General features: G+C 47.1%; 2 protein-coding genes across 4 annotated transcripts in view; both read right to left on the reverse strand.

Annotated features, from left to right (window-relative positions):
* Positions 1–427: 427 nt before the first annotated feature.
* On the reverse strand, positions 428–7608 carry LOC310882954 (actin-5-like; the record flags this gene model as incomplete). Its single annotated transcript, XM_083802472.1, has 1 exon — positions 428–7608. The coding sequence occupies one exon, from the start codon at positions 7606–7608 to the stop codon at positions 6403–6405; it is 1206 nt and encodes a 401-aa protein (XP_083658598.1). The 3' UTR covers positions 428–6402.
* A 986-nt stretch (positions 7609–8594) lies between these two features.
* The window catches only part of LOC310882955 (actin-1-like), a gene marked incomplete at its 3' end in the record, with an annotated part of 131630 nt that continues 118818 nt past the window's right edge, over positions 8595–21406 (reverse strand). For all 3 annotated transcript variants that reach the window (XM_083802473.1, XM_083802474.1, XM_083802475.1), the window contains 2 exons: positions 13910–14059; positions 8595–11954 (listed from right to left, as the gene is read on the reverse strand). In XM_083802473.1, the coding sequence (XP_083658599.1) occupies positions 8595–9728 (1134 nt within the window). In that variant the 5' untranslated portion in view covers positions 9729–11954; positions 13910–14059. The remainder of the gene's footprint in view (positions 11955–13909; positions 14060–21406) is intronic.

The raw sequence follows: 21406 nt of genomic DNA on the forward strand, positions 1-21406 counted from the left end.
GCCTTGGGACACGGCGTACGGTGAACCCGAGGGACTCCCCTCCTGCTTCGCACATCCATCCCGGTTTCCCTGCCTTTTTAACAACGTGCACAAGCAGCGGGACTCGGGCCTGGGGGTTTGGCCTTATTTAGGCTAAATGATGCAGCCCTTACATTCACGGTGAGCTAGTTTTATTTTCTCCCTGTGAACTACAAAGAAACACAATTCAAGAATAAAAATGCTTTTTGTCCAAAGCCATTGGAAAATTATTAGGGAAAGGCAAATGAGGAGGGTACTCAGCAAGGTCTTTTAATTCTTCCGTTCCCCCTTTTATGCAGCTTGGTGCTGTGGCTCATATTTGACACCCATCAGAAGTAATCCGGAGCTTGCAGAGAGAAGGAACAATTTCTACCCCTTCCCCCCCCCCCCCAAGAAGAAAAATCTCAAATGTTTCTGACAGCTGTCACATCACAGCATATTTTGTTACTTCCACATTGTCAGTTGTTATCACAATTTTCCAAAATCAGAATTTCTGAAGCTTTTTTTTTCCGTTCTTCCATTTTTTTGTATGTAAGTATCAAACCGTGGACACAGAACAAATCACCTTGGTGGGAAGGGTCATTAAAGACATGGGTGATATGCACGCTGATTGTCCCACATGCTTTTCCAGTTAAAATATTTGGCCCGAGAATGTGGGAGGTAAAGAACTTATATTTTGAGGTCTTTATAAAACATAGCTTATATCCCCTGATTTATGCTTCTTGGGACTCGTTCTATGTAAAACATTTAACTAGCTATACTTTAGATAAAAGAAACATCTGAAGCATTGGTTGTTTTGGAGTTTCTCATTCTTTTCTCCCATATATCTTCATAAAATTTCAGCGCCAGGCAAAATATTTTAAGTTCAGAACCTCTCCTCTCGTTCCTGCATTCTCTTTCCTCCAGCAATGCTCACGCCACCACTCCAGCATTCTGCCCTGCTGCTGGGCTCACAGCACCACTGTAGCCATCGGATGCACGAGGCAGCACGGCGCACCTACTGCAGCAGGGGATCCGTGCTTTAGCTTTAATTTTTGTCCCACCTGGGGATGCGGGACAGAAGCCCTGAAACCAGAGCACGAAGGACGTGGCAGCTTCTGCTGGCATCGGTCTGTAGGGGCACGGTGGGACCACAGCTCTTCAGCAGAGCTGCTGAGCCCAGCGCGGCTGCTGCCACTTTCCTACGCAGGCACAGATGTCCTTGTCCTGTCAAAGCAGTGTGTCAGTCCCCATCCCATCCTTCTGCTTTCTTGGCTGTTTGGGACCGTTTCTAACTCACGTGCATGGCCTGAGTGAGGCAGGCTGGCCTTGCAGCTATGGCGCTGGATGGGGATGCAGAAAAACATAAATAATTCCCATCTCAGCTGCATGCTTTGGTCAGGGCCTGAGCCGGGCATTTATCTCCACCTGCCTCTGCCTCCCTTCAGCACCCTGGATTATTTCTTTTCCTCTGCAAAGCCCTGCAGGGGTGCTGTGCTGCACGCAGTCACCACCGTTGGTCAAGATGTGCTCGCCCCCCTGGCAGAGCGGCTCGCCATGCTAACATTTGGCTAATTTGCCCCTTCAAGAAGCGGGGTGTGCCGTGGCAGCCTGAGCAGCGTGCTGAAGGAGCTCCTGGCTCATTCGGAGCTGGCTTGTGCAGCTGCCCAGCACGGTGTGGGCACCCCTTCGGCATCAGGGATGGTCTTGTTTGGGCGGGCTGCACGTCGGATGCTCTGAACAGTTTCTACCAGCTACAACTGTAGTCATAGAGACACAGCCCTTAGAGAAATCAGAATCAATTTAGGCACCTAATACTGGGATGTCTGAGAGTGAATTGGTTTTGAATTAATCGAGTAAAACAAGGCAGTGAAAACCCACGTAACATGTTGGTCTGGAAACTGCTGCAGCCCTGGGGATGGAGCGACAATGCATATTTTACCCCGTGAATTTTTTATTAAGGGCTGGTTTTTTTATTTTTTATTATTGAATATGAATATTTTACACGTCCGAGTTCAGAACAATGCTTTTTTTGGCTGCCTCTGCACTTTTCATGGTTGTGTACCCTTGCATTGCATAACTGAGAGAGATCCATTTACACACAGGGGGAAAGGGGACTAATGAATCTCAGCAAAGCTAACTTTACTGTGTGTGAAAAAAAGCACTCTGAAGTTTTCCAAATAAAAAACAACAAAAAAAAGTACATATATAAAATACTTGTATGGAATGGCTTAATAAAATCAGTGTGTGCATATGCGTACGTGTGGGTGCATGTGTGCGTGTGATGACTACGGAGCCTCTCTGAGCATCGCCGTGCCTGGAAAAACAAAGGGGCTGAGTCCCGACCTTCCTCCCTGCCCCGGCTGCAGAGATGCACGGCCTGGCACCCCTCATGGCCTGGCACCCCTCATGGCTCGGCACCCCTCATGGCCTGGCACCCCTCATGGCTCGGCACCCCTCCCCACAACCCGGCCATCACCGGCCTCCCCCAGACCTTCGCTCTGCAGCCCAGGGGTGAGCCCACCTCTTGCAGCAGCGTGCTCAGCGTGGATGAGGGCAGGGGGCGGGAGGTGTGAATAATAAAGATAATGACTATTTGTCTAGTGTGTATGTGAACCCAGCCTTCTTGTTGTGCATATGATAACGGGGAGGAGAGAGAGAAAGCAAGAGCTCTTGTACATTTCTCAAGAGCTCGCAACCGAAAACGGGCAGGGTGACAAGAACCGTGTTGTTTTGGGTAATCAGTGTGCATTGTCCCAGGCTGACACCGCTGCATACCAATAAAACCTTTAGATTCATGGGGAATGGGGAAAATGATGAATTGTTTGACATTTAAAAGAAAATAAAGGACTGCTGCTAGACTGAAAGCTAAAGGAGACTTGGGGAGGGAGGGAAAAATTACCAGGAGCAGGGTGAGATGGTTATGTAATTTTAGTGCAAACTTCACACTTGGTTTTGTGTTTCTGATTTCGGGTCCCTAAAGTCCCACATCTTTGCACTGATGTGCACTCTTAACGTAGGGTGTTCCTGGGAGAAAGGTGATGACACTTCACCCCCAGCCCAACCCAGTGCTGCACAGCAGCCAGCAAGAGACGGCCCTCACCAGCAGCAGCCTGCAGGACAGGCACAGGGCAGAACAGAAGAAGGGTGTTTGTAAGTGGGAACTGACGCCTGGCTTGCCCAGGGTTAAACTCCCCATTCTGCAAAGAGTCACTGGTAAACCTAGGAGTTAACTCAAGCCTCTTCATTCCCTGCAACCATTCCCAAATTCGGCAGGCTTGTGTGACTTCCCTGAGGCTGGGAGGCTCCCAGGCATTTGCAGCTGAAGCCCTGTACGTGTCCAGAGGACAGGTGGAGGCAGACAGAGGAAGGATTCCTGCCGCTCATTTTCTGTGGCGTGAGGGCCAAGGGAACGTGGTCCCAAACGATTATTAACACAACTGACCTCTTCAAGGTGAAAACGAAATACAAGGGAAGTAATGAATTCCCAGTGCCCTGCACAGCGATGGGAGCACAAGGTGACCAAGAGACTGAAGAGGCTGATAAAGAGCCTAGGCTCTGGGAACACGTGCCAGCTCCTGCTATCTGCTGTGTGTCCTTGGGCAAAGTCGTGTCTCGGAGGCAGATGGAAAGAGCCGGGCCAAACCAGTACTGTGGGTGCTACCTACCTGTAATCACGGTCTGTTGAATGATTTCCGGCTGGGAGGAGCTGAAGCAGGTCCCTGGATGTTGAACGATTTTGGTGCCAGTGAATCCGTCCCGGGTTACACCAGGCAATGTGCTCTGCAAGGGTGACGCCTTGCTACGAGCACACACAGAGCCCTGCTAGGTGTCACTCTCCAAACACGCTTTGTGTCTGCACCTGGGCGTGCAGTTATCACGCTTGCTGCCTCGCTTTTCTCCTTGCTGACAGCTACCTTGAGCTGCACCGTTCTCTGGGGTTCCCGCTGCTTTCCAGCACACAGTTGTTTGCATTTTTATTTGCATTAGATTATTGGAGCAGGAGTCTAAACACTTAAGTTACTGCAAATCCCTCCTCATATGGAAGTCAGTGAGCTGTAAAATATTTAAACTGTCTACAGTTGTACCTCGTTTGTTTACACATTTCCAGTGGGCTGCTAAAAGGTAACATACTGCAATGGAAGAAAGATACGAGATTGCTGATTCAGATTTCATAACAGCTCTAAAAGCTCTCTGAATACTTGCATTAACTTGATGGAGTAATACATATCTCAACTTTCTGAAGCCTTAGGGCCCAAGCGGAGCAGGAGAGCTGTGTGTTTTACTCCAGACTCGTTGCTTTATGCTTTCGCTCTGATCTCTGGGGGAAATGAGGTCCTGCTGCTGCTGGATACTCCTGCCACCACGGCCGGAGGAGCTGCAGAAGAGGCACCTGGCCAGTGTAAGGAAGGTGGTGATGCCTGGCACGGCCAGGAAAGCCTTTCACTCCTCTCTGCTGGAATACCCAGCACAGCCACTGCCAGCCCCCGTCCCCAGACAGCAATAACCGCGTTGCACGGGGCTGCTCTGCGGGGACAGGCGGTGCCGCTGCCACTGCTTCGGACACCGACCCGTCACACAGCCTGCCCACCACACAGCCTCGCTGCACGCTGATCCCCTGTTCGGATTCATGCACGTTTCCACATCCTATCACCGCCTACTCCCCCGACCCATATAAATGTGCTCTGGGATGTACACGTCTTGTGTTACACCCGCTGCTGAGATCAATAATAAAAAGGTGAGCTGAGCCTGCTCTGTCCCCAGCTCTTCTCCTGTGCTTCCCACTTTGCAGGTACAAAAATCCCCTTGTGTCTCTGGAGTCACCCAGAAATCATCCTCCCCTCCCTGCCCACCTCCCTCGGCAGTTGGATCTTCCGGCTCGTCCTGATTTCCCACTCCAGGTACTCCAGGGCTCGGTGAAGGCTGAACACGGGGGCTGGACATCCCTGCATTCAGAGCACTTGTAAATGCTTGGACGGAAAGCAAAGCGGTGCTGTGAGTCTCCGAAGGGCAGGGAGAGGAGGTGAGGGATGACTAATCAGTCCCAAGGCAGCAGAGGGCATCAATGAGTTTGAAGATTCTTCTCCAGAGCTGAATGAAAATAGCCAGACACCGCATCGAATCATTCAGAAGGCAGATTGCATCTCTTTTCCTATTTTCATGTTGGTCTTGAACAAATCCAGTAAGTTCTCAGCTATATCTTGAGGGCTTTTTGAAATAATTTTGAACAACATATAGTATAGTGTTATTTAGTTTAATTATGAGAAGATTTCCATTGCCTGCTTCAATGTAGTGCATATATTTGCAGAAGTGGATGACGACAATCTCTGTAAATACATGATTTTCAGATTATTTGAATGCAGATTTAAGTGCTGCAAATTCACACAATTGTTATGAATTTCATAGCTCACTTCAGTTAGCCATATTTACTCTACTTAAACTTATTTTTTGGAAATGCTCAGCATTCAAAAAAAACGCGCAACGAGCTCAGCACGGCAGATTTCTTTAGTAATTCAAGCAAATATCTGCAGGGTTATTTTGTCACTTCCCCCGGCTGCCGCTGAGGAAGTAGAGAAATAACACCATCTCCTAACGTGTCCAGCTTTTCCCATCAGTGCCAGCTAGGGACAACCACCTCCACCTTCTTGTAGATGCCTGATGTCACTAAGTTTCTTCAGAAATCTTCTAAGAATAAACCCAAACTAAATATCTTTCACCCTGTGCTCTCTGGTTAATTACTGATCTTAACACTATATTACCTAAATGAAGTCTCACACAGTCCTTAAGCTGGAATATTCACTAGATTCCACAGATGGGCAAACAGAAGCGATGTTTTATGTGATGTGACATAGCAAATGCCTTGGTAAGGCCACAAGCAGCGCAGAGGTGTGCTCGGTCTGAGAGCTCTGCTCTAGCAGCCAGACCAACTTATTTTCATTTGGCGAGCAAAAACAAATTTAGAAGCTCGGTCCTCTCTGAGCTTCTCCAGGACTGCTACGAGCGATCTCCGGTGCTATGGTGAAGGGTCAGCAATACCCACGAGCCCTCTATTTCTCCATCAGAGGTCTCTTTCCACTCTTTGGAAGTTTACGGTGCGTGGCAGGGAGCCAGCCCCCCCGGGCATGGGCTGGAGGTGGCTTGTTCTCAAGTGTTTAAAAGTCTGACAAACTGTTTGCAGTTCTAGCAGGGATCAACACATTTCTAGAATTAAAACCAACATCTTGGATAGCAAAAATGCTCAGAACAAGGACTCTTTCTTCAGCCCAATGCACAAGGGATCTTTCTTTACTAAGCTATAAAATCACTTACTACAAATCAATTATTTTTGTACTGATTTATTAACTGCTCTCCAGCTGTTCAGATTGGCACTTAAAAAAAATTCCTGGATGGTCATACTTTTACTTTTCAAAAGCATTTTCTCTGGAGTACTGCTGGCCCGACTTCGTAATAGTCCTCCCTGGTAATCCACATATTCCTAAACGCTGTCAGGGTGGCGAGCAGCGACGCGCCAGTCCACACGGAGTACATCCGATCTTTCGGCGAGAAGATCTTGACGGGGGTTGTGCTGGGGATTGCCGCCTGAAGATCCTTCAGAAGCCTCTCCTTGAAGCCTCGGAACAGAGTCGATCCGCCCGAGAGCACCACGTTCCTTAGGACGTCCAGCTGGATACGGCTGCTACATTTGGCAAGGCTCCGGAGGACCATCCCCACAACCCCTGGCCCTTGGACTTCCACCTCTCTGGGCACAAAAAGTGCTTCAGGAGCTCGGAAGAGCTGGTCTCCCACCTTGACAGACCTTCCGTCAGGGAGAATGTACTCGCACGTAAGATTTTCAGGCTTTTCCTGCATTTTTTTTTTAGGATCTAGAGCAACGTAGCACAGCTTCTCCTTTATATCCCTGACGATCTCTCTCTCTGTTGCGCTCATGAAGGAGTGCCCGGTCTCCAGGAGGAGCCTGGCAAGGTATTTGGTTACATCTCTGCCGGCAAAATCCACCCTGGTTATGCCCTGCAGCAGGTACTTGCCTTTGTAGACAGGGACCGCGATGGTGACGCCGTCCCCACTGTCCAGCACCAGCCCGGTTGTGCGGGCACTGGCGTACAGGACCGCGAGTGCCTGCAGCGTCACGAAGAGGGCAGGCACGCGGAAGCTTTCGAACATCAGCTCGGCCATTTTTTCCCGGTGGGACAAAGGATTGAGAGGGGTCTCGGTCAGCAGCGCAGGCCTCTCACTGGGCTTCAGCCTGAGTTCGTGCTCGTACAGGTATCTCCAGATCTTCTCCATGTTGTCCCAGGATGTAACTAGCCCGTTTTCCATTGGGTAATTCAAAGACAAAATGCCCCGTTTGGACTGGGCTTCTTCTCCGACGTACCACTCCCTGTGACCGGCCCCAAACATGACGAACCTGAACTTGGGGTACCCCACAACAGTAGAGATAACCGAGCGGGGTGCCAGCTCTCCCGACAGCCCGGCCTTGCACTGCCCAGAGCCATTGTCAAAGATCACCGCGGGGGTCCCCGCCGCCGCCGCGTGCGACATCGCGTGCAGGACGGGTGCTGTCGGGGGGCAGCGATCTTCTGGCAGCACCACGAAATGTTCCGGACCCCGCATCACAAAAGGGCACAGCTCACAAGGCCCACGGGGCAGCCCCAGCCCTGCTCCTCCGCCGAGCAATTCGATGCAGGGCCGGTGCTTGGAAGGGAGGCTGGGTGTTCTTGCTTCCCAGATAAATTACAGCGGGGAATCAATGAATTTTTTCAGGCTCTCAGGCACAGAGGAGGGTCGGTTACAGTAATTGCATTTGCATTGATTTATATTTGGATTCTGTTTGGGGTTTTGCTGGGTTTCTAAAGGAAACATTTTTAATGAGGTCGAAAATAACACGCGATCTAGTTTTAGAATACAAAACCCAGATATCTCAAAGACCTTAGAGGGAAGAATCCCCAGCAGAGGAGGTGAGCTACTCCCCGTATGGCTGCAAGTGAGGCGGTGAGTCGGTTAGTTACTACATCCCTGTAATATGTGGGAAAGGAAAAGGAAAAGGAAAAAGGAAAAAGGAAAAAGGAGAAGCACAGAATCCAGACTAAATTAGTGTAGAAGCTGCTGCTGGAAAACTGCTGGAATTTTTAACCTGAAGTTCAAAACCAGCCTCTCTCAGCACTTCTCCCACTCTCCCCATTAGTGCACGTTAATTCCATTACTAATCTGATGGCATAAACAGGAGTGGCTGGGGGTAGGAGTGCTGTGGAAATAGTGGCAATGGCCCTGATCACTCTAGGCTACCCTGTGAGGCCGGGGCAAAGAAACAGCAAGGCCTGAGCATGAGGCAGGGGCTGGGAGAGCACGTGCAGATAAATGAGGCTCTGGGCTCAGGCACGAGGGAGGTGGGAACACACAGCGCTCCCCTTGGAGGCGATGAACGCTAAGAAGGCTCGATGCCCTGGTTACCAGTTCTTTTAATGTTTTATCTCCATAAAGGTTTTGTCAGCCAGTAAAGACACGAACTGCTGTGGCACCTTTTGGATAAGCCAGCCCTCGCCAGGGTTTCTTGCTCGTGCTTTGTTGCAGCAAGGCATTCGCTTGGTCTTATGGTCTCCTTAGAAGCATTTTCGATGGACGATGGCTGCCCCAAAGTCCTTGTAGTCGCTCACGGTGACCCACATTTGCTTGAAAGACGTCAGACAGGTGAGGATGGAGGCCCCGATCCACACGCTGTATTTTCTCTCTGGGGGGGCAACGATCCTCACGAACATGCCTGCAGGCACTTGGAGGTGCATCTCCCTCAGGATCCGCTCCTCCAGGCCGGGGAACAGCGTGGAGCCACCCGAGAGCAGGACGTTGGCGTAGAGATTCCTGCGCACGTCGATGTCACACTTCATGATGCTGTTGAAGATCATTTTGTGCACGCCGGGTGCTTCGATGCCGATGTCTGCAGGCACAAAGAGGACCTCTGGAGCACGGAAGAGCTGGCTGCCTATCTGAATGACATTGCTGTCAGGTAACCTGTATTCTTTCATGACTTCTTCGGGCTTTGCTTTCGTTTCATGGATGGGGTCTAAAGCTACGTAGCACAGCTTCTCTTTGATATCTCTCACGATTTCCCTTTCAGCTGTGCTAACAAAAGAGTGCCCGCTCTCCAGAAGAAGCCTCATGAAATATTCGGTGATGTCCCTGCCAGCAATATCCAGCCTGGAGACAGCATGGGGCAGACAGTACCCTTCGTAAATGGGGACCGTGTGGGTGACACCGTCCCCGCTGTCCATGACGATCCCGGTGGTGCGGGCTGAGGCGTAGAGTGCCAGAGCTGCCTGGACTGCCACGTACATAGCGGGCACCATGAAGCCTTCAAACATGATCTCCGTCATTTTCTCCCGGTTCTGAAGAGGATTCAGGGGGGCTTCTGTCAACAGCACTGGCCTTTCAGTGGCTTTGATTCTCAGCTCGTACTCATAGACGTGTCTCCAGATCCTTTCCATGTCATCCCAGGAGGTAACTATGCCATGGTCAATCGGATAATTCAAAGACAGGATCCCCCTTTTGGACTGAGCTTCTTCTCCAACGTAGTATTCTTTCATCCCAGCTCCAAGCATTGTAGATTTGGCTTTTGAGCGACCAACAATTGCCGTGATAACAGACCTTGGGCCACTGTCACCTGCGATACCTGCCTTGCATAACCCAGACCCGTTGTCAAAGATTACTGCTGGGACATCCAAAACGCTGGGGTCAAACATTGTTCACAGAGCTGACGGTGCCCCAGAGCAGCTCTCTGGCCGTGTTTTCCCGTTCCTCTTTTACAGGCTGGTCACCATCGCCGGGGCTGTCTTCTCTGGGGAGGATGCAGCTCGCATGTCTGCCCCCAGCTACCTCATAATGGCCAGTGATACAATAATATATTTTCCCAGCAAGTTACAACATTCCAGGCACTGCCCTGGAAATTTAGCTTTACCATGACTCCAGCCAGAGGACTCTCATTCACCAAGTCAGATCCATAGGTCACAGACCATCAACTGTATCCTTATACTGAGCCCAAGAGCATCTATTTCTCAGAAAAGCAGGTATTGCAAAATACATTTATGAAAATAATTAAGATTTTCATATGTGCCTTGACTTAGCTAAGACTTACATTTAATTCAAAGAGCTGGTGGAGATTAGGACAGATTTGCCTGCCTGTAAGTGCTAACTGAATTGCCAGTTTGCTTTTTTTTGACTAACATCTGCATTGGAAGAAAACCTCTTTCAACTGAATCCTTTCTGATATTTTATAGGAAACTTCTAAAACATACTTTTAGGTAGGAAGAATTGTGTTTGGTATTGGCTATGGCATCTGGGAGTCTTGTTTTGATTTTTTTCTCCTATGCTTATTCCTTAATTTAAAGACAATTTTTTGGTAAAAGCACAGAAATGAAAAAATAATTTCTGCCTCTTGATGGTTTAAAAAATCCTGTCAGCTTTAAACAATGCTTATAATACTGTTTAGTGCAAATAAATCCCTTCCCCTAATGAATCTGTACCCTAGGCTGCTGACAAGCTGGCCCGCCTGCAAATAAACAGACATGCAGCTGTCCTCCTTCCATGCTTCCCCTTTCCCCTCAGCACTTTGCTGAACTAGTTTTTGGAAGTTTGTTCGAAAGGATTAAAAATATCCTAGATCTTCACAACTGACCCCCATTTCACATCTAATTATTTTTTCCTTTTGCTTCAGTAGAAAGTTTCCCACAGAAGGAAATTTCTATGCTTTTGAATCCAATCAGGTTTGACAATCCAAATCCGTTTACAGAGAAAATTTCCTTTAAAAAAAAAAGTCACTATATAACTTCAGTTTGAATCCTTGGCTGCTACAGTTTAATTGCTTCTCCTTGTGGCTCTAAATCCAGGGCAGCTTCAAAGCGAGGGTGGCTTCTATTAAATTTAATTACTTTTTCTTGCAGCTTACATGGCAAAGGTGCCAGCTACTAAAGGAAGGTGGTTATGAATCAGAGGCAGATTCCAAACAAAGACATATATTAAACAGAAATTTTTAAATGTAAGCAAATGACCTCCTTGTACTGCGTTTATACCCCAGATGAACCACTAAAAAAAAAAAACCATCGAACAAGGGAACAGCTCTGTGCATGTTATTTCCATTCCGCTGAGATTCCAGACATGTTCGTGTTAAATGCCACTCTATCCATTTTAGCAATTTCTCTAATCCTCTTAATATTTGTGTACATATATTTCAGTGTGTGGCACACTTGTTTTCATGCATGCTTCTATATTAATGTCAACAGGTGTCCTAATCATTTAAGAGGCTGCTATATTCATCACACTAGAAGCCCCATTTAATCCTGCGTGGTCTGCCTGCAGTTTACAGTGAAGTACTCAGTTTTGAACATGATGTTTAGTATTAAAACAAGGGAATATTGACTGTGATTCTTAAATGGAGAGTTGAACCTAGGCGCAGGAATGCTCATCTGTTCCCTCATATTGCTCCTGTCATAAATCACGTTAAAAAGGGTATGTGTGAGTTCACTTTGTTCCTGTAGGATTGGTAATAAAATAAGCGAAGTTGCTGTTTGTGTAGCAGAAGCCCTGTAAGCTGCCCTCGCAGAAGGGACAACACGAGGCACCAGAAGCCTCTCGTGCTCCCTGGAGGCACGGCTCAGGCTGGCAGGACCAGGACTGTCCCACAGTCACTGGGTTGTAAAAATCCATAGATAGCTAAACGTGCTGTTTATGGCCATTCTTGCTTATTTTATACATTGGTGCTGAGCACACGCTTTCACTTACTGGTTTAAACGTGACGTTGTGCTGTACTGTGTCACCTCCATAGAAGGGATTTCCTCAGGGAAACCAAGGCTTGATCCTTCTCCGTAGCAGTCCCCGGCCCCAAACACGCAGCTCAGGTGGACTCTGAGTGAACCAGGATGGAATGGAAAGCGCTTGGAAAACGGCGCTGAGCTCTGGAAGGTCTGAGTCTCCTAGGGGTAAAACCAGAGGGAAAAGGATCAGCTAGCTCTCAGTCTGTATGCCCATGCAAACCCCAAGGGCCTGGCTATGTGTAACGTCTAAAGCAGCAGGAATAAAAATCTAGAAAGGGATACCAAAAAAAAGAGACATACATTTCATACTGTGTCATTTCATACATTTCATGATGTCATAGTCAGCAATAAAAGGTGAAAAAAGGAAGAAGAGAGGAGGGGCGGGCTCTCGTTGTGAAATGAAACACATTAAAAAGGTGAAAATAAGAAAGAACAAGGCATATGGTGGACATGAGTCTCCAGGCAGCCATGTAAACAAATATACCGCCTTTGTATGTACACTAGTAATTTAGCATGTCATGGGATATCCCAGAAACAAGCCAAAGGATTTATTCAGCACGCTAGTAAAGCTTCAGTGTCAGAAGTCTGTGCTTTTACAGCTGAAAGATCACAGATCTGGTCTCATCTCCGTGGAGTAAACAAACGATTTGTGCACAAATAGGAGAGCATTTGCTGAGGGAATCCCACTGCATCAGAAGTGTTACAAGAGAAAAAGCGAGGAAAAGAGGGCGTTTCGGGCAGTGGAGGTCTGAATGAGGAGGGATTCAGGAAGCAACATAAACCTTATGTTCAGGATACCGCCACCAGAGGCGAGGACAGAAGGGCTGCTCGCCCTTCTCCGTGCCCTAAACCCCACGACTGGTGGCTGGCAGCGCACGGAAGAATCAAATGCAGCCAACGCTGCGGTGATGCCAGATGCCCCTGCAGGGCAGCCTGTCAGCACAGGAGGACAGCGCTTCGTCTGTGCCACAAGTCGATCTGTAGAGACACGAAATGAATTTGCTATTTATACGAGGAAATCAGGCGGGCTATGAACTGCGGAAACGAGCAGTGAACGGCAATCCCTGCTCAGAAGAGCTCAGCCCCAGCACTGAGCTGCAGCAGGTGGGCGAGACAAACAGGCAGGTCAGGGTGGAAGGCCAGGGAGACGGTGTGAAAGAAATCAGGGGCTGAGCACAGCTCCTAGCCAGCAAGCAGCAGTAATCACCATCACAGATGCTTAGCTCTAACAACTTGACAAGATCCCTTTCTTCACATAGGAGCTGTGTTTGATTGCTCCCATACTTGTTTCCATCTAAAATCCCCATTTTGCAATGTCTTCGTGACACTCCAAACATCCACAATACTCTTTGAAGTTGAATTTTAATGTGTTTATTGACACCAGTTATGATATTTCAAAACATATGGCCTACAAATTGTTACCATGCACTCCTAGTGTTTACAGTAATCCCCACATTAAAACAAACTCAGCCTTTCCTGATGATTTTATATCTTCTTGCTGACTCACTTGCCTGTGTTTATTTAAACTCCCGTTGAGCTTTTTTTTTTTCCTATATTCAACACTTTTGAAACACAAAACAACTATCTGCAGATTTCATATACTTCTGATACATTTTGCATTCATTTTTATGGGCACCACATGGCCCAAATCCTCCTCTTCAGTTTTCCTTGAAGACCCCTGACTTGCAGCTTGGCTTTCCATGCTCGAACCCCGCTGTTAACCCTGTGCATGTGGCTGGCCTCGGTGTTTGGAGAGCTGCTGCCCAGCCCAGCCCAGCGATGTAAAATCAAACAGCCATCTAGGTTGGAAAAGCCCTCTAACATCACCAAGGCCAAACGTTAACCTAGCAATGCCAAGTCCACCACTAAACCACATTTCCAAGCATCACATCACAAGTTTTTAGGAGGTCACACAGTTGCCCATCAGAAAGGGTTAGGGTAGCTCAGCCTTCCCTTGGCCCATCCCATGAGGGCACCTTGGCCCAAGGAGCATGACACTGGCTGCTGATTCCAGTTCATATCATAAAACCATGTCATTGAATGGGGTCAGGTTGGAAGTGACCTTACAGACCACCCAGTTCCAACCCCCTTCCATGGGCAGGGATGCCACCCACCAGATCAGGTCGTCCAGGGCCTCGTCCAACCTTGCCTTGAACCCCTCCAGGGATGGGGCAACCACAGCTTCTCTGGGCACAGTGCTCCTCAGCTCACCAGGAAGAAGGCAGCAGGATCCACTCCCATTAACGGCCCCCCGGACAGACCCCCTGCAAAGCAAAGACAAAAAGATGCATTAATTTTGGAGATGAACAAAAGCACTGGGGAAGGGAGTAAAATCAATGTTCACTAAATAGAAAAAAAAAAAAAAAAGGATCTAAACTGGGGGAAAACGCATTAATTTTCTAATTCTTAAAAGGTATTGGAGGGAGGGAAATGGAAATTGCAAACAAATTATAAAATATATATAAAAAATTACAACTCACTGTCCACTTAAAGGCAACTTAAATTACTGCGTTGCTAAATTGGAACAGCTCTGAGGACTCATTCATGGTCTTCTACTCTTTAGACTCACAAAGTCTGGCCGGTACCTCTAGGGGTGGCTGGATTTAATAGTATCATCTAAAACGTAATAAACCCTGCAAGTGATGAACAACTAGGAAGGTGCCGAACCCACCGGGATTCAAATTTAATTCAGACAATTTGGAATTCAGCATCAGAGAACTACTCAAGAGTTCGCGTGTTATTTTCCATGTTGGAGAAAAGAAAATTAATTCCATACCAAGGAAGTGATATAAATTATGTATACATTAAAGCCTTGGTTGAAAATTCATATATTTAAAATAAATAGGCTTGATTATTTGAAAATGAAGAGAAGTCCAGGAAACGGAATCAGGTAAAACGATTTCACCAAGCTGAGCTCCAATCACTCAGCCACAAATTAACCTTTCCTGGGGAAGTGTTGGAGCTGAGGCCTCGCAGCTCTGCTCCCCGAAATTTATCCGTCTCCTACAGGTTGCCCCACAATACTAATAGAAGGAAGGGAAAGTTTTGGGATTAAGGCATGGGAACGTCAGCCAACAGAGATGCGCAGTCTATTTCCAGGTCTCCCAGCTCCTGCCTGACCACAAGCATGTCTTTGCATCCTGATCCCTGTCCACGTACAGCTCTGTGTCTGCTCAGGTAAGAGCCTTTGAAAAAGAAATCAGAGATGTCGCGTTTTTTTTGGGACAGGAAAAAAAAAAAAAAAAAGGAAAGCAGGGCCCTCTTACTCTTGGGAAACTGTTAACTCAGCATTAAACAAACACATACTGAGCTGCTCTGGAATCTCATTGTTCCTTTACAGAGCCAAGTGCCATTACCTCTGACTATATTCCAATGGCTGTTGGGCTTGGGTCTGCGCACAAATTGTTAAAAGCTGCGTCTGAGGTATGAAAGCGACAAGTGGAAAGCATTCCCATGAAGTATGCAGGATCTCTGGATCTGGGCAAGCGGTTCAGGTCAAAACTCAGTCACATGCCCTGCTAGCTGGCCTGGAACATCCTTCAAATCCAGCTAAGCAAACAGCCCCGAGAGCCCCGCGCCAAGTGCCAGCTCCAGCTGGCATCCTGGTACATTTTATTCTACAGTTGTTGCAGTTTTGGAGGTTATGTAAAGTTTACTAATGAGAAACATTTCAGGACGCCGTGCCAGCAATTTAGGCTGAGGGAAGAGCTGTAATGACATGAGCATATATAACTTTGGTGGAAAGTCTGAAACATCAGTTCCACACCCTGAGAGCAGCCTTTCTGTTTATAAATCCCAACAATTCTGAACACGAAGACCAAGCGCACAGATTTCTCCTCAGATGTTTACACTGTGCTTTCTAAATATTTAAAGCCATTGATGAAATTAAAGACAACTCTCCCAATGTTTTGTTCCTCAGTTATTTGGTCTGTTTTGGTGTGGTTCTTTTGTAAACTCAAATTTGGTAAAGCAAAAGGGGTGTCAGGGCACAGGGGGGTTCTCAGCAAACAGTTCTGGTAACCCAGAAAACTGTTTCAGTGAACTTCCCAAATTTCTGCTGGGAAATATTACGTTGATTTGATTTCTAAGGAGGAACCACGTGTAAGCAATGTTTTCTTTACCAGCACAGACGGGCGGTCAGACTTCCAGCATTGTTACCCGTGTTCACGTGTCTCATATTTTGCCCGTGTCTGGTACTTCCTGAGCTCGGGGGATTAACCAGAGCATTATTTACACGCTACCACTAGTTGTGTCCCTGACAAACACCTACTGAGAGAAGCAGCGGAAGGAGAAGCAAAACAACAAGTTCCTATTTCTGTGGGTTGCGTTCGTTTTGGTTTTTAACCATTTCAAGTGATCAGTTCAACTTCAAACACCTCCTTTGATGCAGAATCCCACCACTAAATCTTATTTGAGCAAGGCAAAGCAGCAAATCAAAAGAGAAGCTTCCTGTCCTGGCGGGTGCAATGACAGTAAATCCAGCTAGCACTGCTGGGAGCTGTGTGCACCCAGCAGCGTGCTGAGCCCCTTGGGCGGCTGTTCAGTGCCAGAGGGGAGGAGAGGCAGGGGATCAATACACCGGGTTCTCACAACAAATCGGTTTTAGGAACTTTCTCAGCTGGTGCGTATTTCTTTCTTTCATTTTCAAAGTCCTCCCTCGGCTGGTGCTCCAGCTGGCATTCAGCTGACATAAAATAAACAAAATCGGGGTTCCCATGGGGTTTCTAGCAGAATATTCAACATTAGAAGTGAAGGAAGCAATAGTGAAAGTGCAAGCAAAACCTCTGTTCCCATCTTTAAGACAGTATTTGGGTGCAGTAGGAGTGCAGAGCAGTATTTGTCTATCTACCAGGGCTATTCATCACTACGTTTACCATATTTTCCTTTGCCTTCCATAATTCTTGGCTTCCCTCATGTCTGGGTGTTTTCTAACCAGCCTTAAGGCAATAAATCAAAGCTGTCAGCATTGGAAGAAAATTAATGTGAGAAGTTGTTCCAAAGGCCACCAGCCTTTTCCCTACTGTGCACTGTGTTAATCCAGGATTCCTCAATGGCTTTCAATGTTTTGCTATTTTCACAAGGTTTTGAGGCTACAGATGCAGTTTTTGAAGGGCAGCTTTGAATTTTATCCTGTAAGATACCAAATTCCTGGAGTTTCTTTGGACTTCTGAGAGAAAAGAGTGTGCTCAGCACAGGCCCAGGTCTGACCCTGACCCTCCTCTGGCCAAACCACAAGCAAAATCCAGATCCAGACTTGGAACACACCAAGGGCTGAAGCTGGACTTTTAGGGTGGATTTACATGAAGAAAAAGGCCAAACGATTCAAAAACAATCCTGTTCCTATGCCCTGTAGTGATGACGCTGGTTGAATTATTCATTGCGAGTTATTTGTCCAAAGAATGTGGCTGGCATTTATGCTGAATAAATTACTTGCAAGGTTTGATTTCTTGTTTCATTACTCACCCCGTTCTGTACCACTCAAACTCCAACCTCTTCATTTCTGAAAGTCTCTTTTTCCAAGTCTGAGAAAAAGAACACTTGGGAAACAACCTTCGGCTGGTGCAGATCTGATAGAGGAAATACCTCCCTGGGAAAGGACAGCCTGGCAGGCATGGCATTTTCTTGGAACTCAGGAAAGCAATGTTCTTACCCTATTCAGCTGCAGATGAACTCTGTAACCCTGGGCAAATCACTTAGTTCCCTACACCTCTGGCTGCACATTTATAAAACGGACATAGTATTTCGCTCTGTAAGACACTGTAAGGCTAGATATGTTAAAGATGATGAATTGCCCGGTTACTATGGAAACTGGAAAAGCACCTAATGCAAATGGATGAGTTTAGAAATAGGTCCACCTGACTGAAAAGTCATGAGCAATTGGGAACTTCATTAGGTAAAATTTGTCGTGTTGTAATCAGAAGTATTGTGGGTGCTACTCAAAACTTCCTCTAATAGGAAGTACCAGCTTATTAGAAGATTTGTCTCTGGATGGATATCGAAGGTTTTCCCTTGAATATCTTCAAGCTCTCGCATTTAATGCATCTGTTTAGATTTATTTTTCTCTGATAGCTTGGGACATTTAAGTAGCTACTCAGTATGGTGTCCCACCAAACAAAGACCATTAAAACCAGAAGAGTGATTGCACAAACCAGCCCAGAAGTCAAAAGACTGCGGCATATTGAGAAGGAAATTTAATTCCAAAGCTAAAATCTCATGAGCCATTTAAAGAGAAAGCACCAAGCAACTACTGAGTGCTACTGTGGCAGCTTTTCCCCATGGGGAGACTACTGTTTTAATCCTGTCCTCACAAAAAAAATCACTCTCTAGTTTATTTTTATCGTTCATCTACCAACTGCTCAACCATATATCTAGAGGTAGCTCAGAGTTTTGTCCGAGTGCAAATTGACCAAGAACTTCAAAACCCAGGCCAGCGTTCGCATATAATCCCTCCTGCAGAACCAATACAGTGAGCCCAATTGCTGCTTCTTTTGCCCAGGTCCTAAATAAACATGGGATTTTCTTGCTTATTTCTGAGAATAACAAGAAGTTTGGTTTTGAAAAGGTACTTAAAATATGGAGGTTCCTCCCTCTTGCAACACGTCCAATTATAATAATTTTGAGGTATTTCAAAGTTTAGACCTTGAACTATTCCTCATTGTCCTATCAAATTATCCAAGTCTTTGACATGAAAAGTCATTATTTGCAAGGACTCCTGGTAGCAGCACTTACTGAAGTGAGGCTGTTCAGGTTTAGGAGTTTAAAAATGGGTTTGCCATTGCAAATGGCTCATCGAGTTACAGTCGTGTCTCGGTAGGGTAAGGCACTCAAGGCTTTCAATTGCAGCAGGCCCTGCTGACTCAGGGAATGAAAGCTATGGAACTGCTGGCAAGGGAAATGCTAATAATTAAAGCGGTAATCGTGACTCTGGGGCAAGAAATAAATGCCTACAGGGTGACGAGAGACTGAATAAACAAAGCAAATAAGAGCCTCATGCTGCACGACGGCCTAGAGCAGTGATTACAGCTGGCAGCACAGCCCCGGCCTCCTGCCCCAGCGCGCCGGTAATGCCAGGTACGGCTCTCAGCCCCGCGGGACCTGCGGCACGGCACGCTCTGTGCGTTGGGCAGATGAAGGCTGCTCACCTACACACCAGCAATCTGATCCCATGTCATGAGGGGTTGCACCAAGACCTCAGTGGGAAGCCCTCTGGTTTTGGTAAGGGCAGAGGATGCGCCCCTCGGTAGCACGCGGTGGACCCGTGCTGGTGTCAAACTCAAGGCCACTAACAGCTTGTGTCTTGGGGCTAGAGATGGCCTCGTTCTGGAGCCACGGCCACCAGAAATCATTTTGGGGGTGTTATTAGTGAAATAGTAATGATCGTGAAAGGATGACACCAGCAGTCAAAAGCAATAATAATGGTAACTTTGGCTTTGTGCTGCACCTTACAGCCAGGAGCCTCAAAACGTTCCAGACAAATACCTCCTCGCCAAGGCACTCTCCTTGAACATTGTCAGCTGCTCTACTGTACTGGAAAGCAATGAAAAACACAAGTATTTTACTGATACAAGTTTTCCACACAAATAACCAGTGTGCCTGTGGTGCTAGCAGGTGGCGCACTGAAATAAAATGCCACGTGCACCTGTAAATGAGAACGGGCAGGCCACGTCCGATTTGGAAAGGCGGAGAACGGCCTTCCTGTGATTTCTGGCTGCACCTAAATACCTGAAAAAAGCGGTACCCGCTGCTTTGGGCTGCTGAGGTCTTGAGGCAGACTCGGGATACGGTTCAGTAGAGCAGTGTGTCACTGACCAGACATCCCAGTGCTGGCTGACCAGTGCCCAACAGGAATTCGGGGGCTTTGCTCTATCTGTCCTCAATCCCCTGCCCTCCTTGGACAGCGAGCATACCTATGTCACTATGTACAATGGTAGCACATGGGAATCTTCATATAATGGTTTAAAAAAAAACAAAACAATGGTTACAGAGGAAATCCTTTGTCCCAGACAATGTCTGGACCATTGCTGCTCATCGGGTGCACCGCACGGGAAGCGCTTCCAGTGCACGCTCTCCTGCAGCTCCCCCGCGGGGCACGAAGCAGCTCGGGGAGCCCACAGCAGGTGAAATGCTCGGCCACAGCCCTGGGCTCGGGTCTCTTCGAAGGGCCGTGGACAGGACATGCCTCGGAGTAAAGTCCAGCACACATGCAACCTGGCCCCTTGTGACTGGCAAATAACCTAATTTACTGTCATTCAGGTGTCAGGTTCCACTTCCTTGTTTACTGAATGTAATAATATCCTGCGGTATCTGGCTTGCACAAGGGACTAAGTGAAGTAATTTGACAGCAAAAATAAACAAATGAAAGGAGTCTTTAAGTACATCAAAGGGAAAGTGTGCTACTATCTGTGGGACGATCAACGCAAGCTGCCCCGCTGGATCCTGGCTCTGAAGCAGGGATGAATTTCACGTTGTGCCTCTGGGGCCACAGGTCAAGAAACACTTTGCTCCTGTGTGTTGTACTTGATATACCTGCTGTTTGTTCTACTGCATATGTAATACTTAAAATTCACTGGAGTTTTCTCTTCCCAAACTGGAGATTTCCCTTCCCGAAGAATGTATTTTATCCCTTGCCACCCCAAGCTTGCCCAGAGGCAACTACATTTGGCCCAACAAATCCTCGTCAGGAAGACAGTGAATTTCAGGAATAAAGATACCGGGGTGGAAATCCAGTCCAGGATATTAGGAGTGGAAAGTAAAAATCTTCTGTTACACCATTAATAAAATACAGTGTAGCAAAGAAGACTTCTTACAGAAAGGACAGGGAGTCCTTCATTAAATGCAGCTAAGAAAAAACTCAGTGTTTTTTTTCCACTTGTTGTTTTTTTTCTCTCTAACAAAACTGGCCTAATGATGGGAGTAATTAAATTATAATGCCTACACTATTGTTTGAATAAGGCAAACTCCCTCACATGCCATTAATGTACTACTGCCAACAGCAGCCAGGGAACAGCCTCAACAATAGAGAGGATTTTCCAGCTCACTGTGCGATTTGATCTCTATAAACCTCCCATAACATATACTGTATGGCAGTAAATCATTTATAACATTATTACCCGCCCATCTGGGATCAGAGTGCAACCACTAAGACAACGCAAGAAATCTGGGCTCCTTTCAGCGCTGCGCGAAATGGACCTCGTTGGTAAGATTTCATTAATTCAGCAATTCAGCAACTGGATCCCGCTCCCTGCCGGAGTGACTGTACTTTCCATTGGCCACCTTCCTAGCATTTCCCATGGCTCTGGTATTTTTATTCCCCAGTATTGCTGATACTTTCACTTGTATTTCAAAATGGTTATTGCTCGAGTGTGGTTGGCTGGGTGCAGCCCAGTTCCTAGGGAAAGAAGGAAGTGGTTTCAGAGAAAAAAGAAGACCATGTTCTCCGAGTTAGCATCACTCTGTTCTAAGCTTCGCTTCGGTGAAAAGCTTTCTGAAGTCTCCTTCTGCAAGAGCCCTTCTGAATTTGCTAGCTCAGAAGTGGAACAGGGAAAAAAAAACCATTAAGGAGAGGCAAAGCTGCATCCATCCAGCCTGGGGTGTGTGGAGGAAGCAGCTCC

Source organism: Anser anser (assembly GCF_964211835.1).
Source record: "Anser anser genome assembly, chromosome: 17".
Classification (NCBI taxonomy): domain Eukaryota; kingdom Metazoa; phylum Chordata; class Aves; order Anseriformes; family Anatidae; genus Anser; species Anser anser.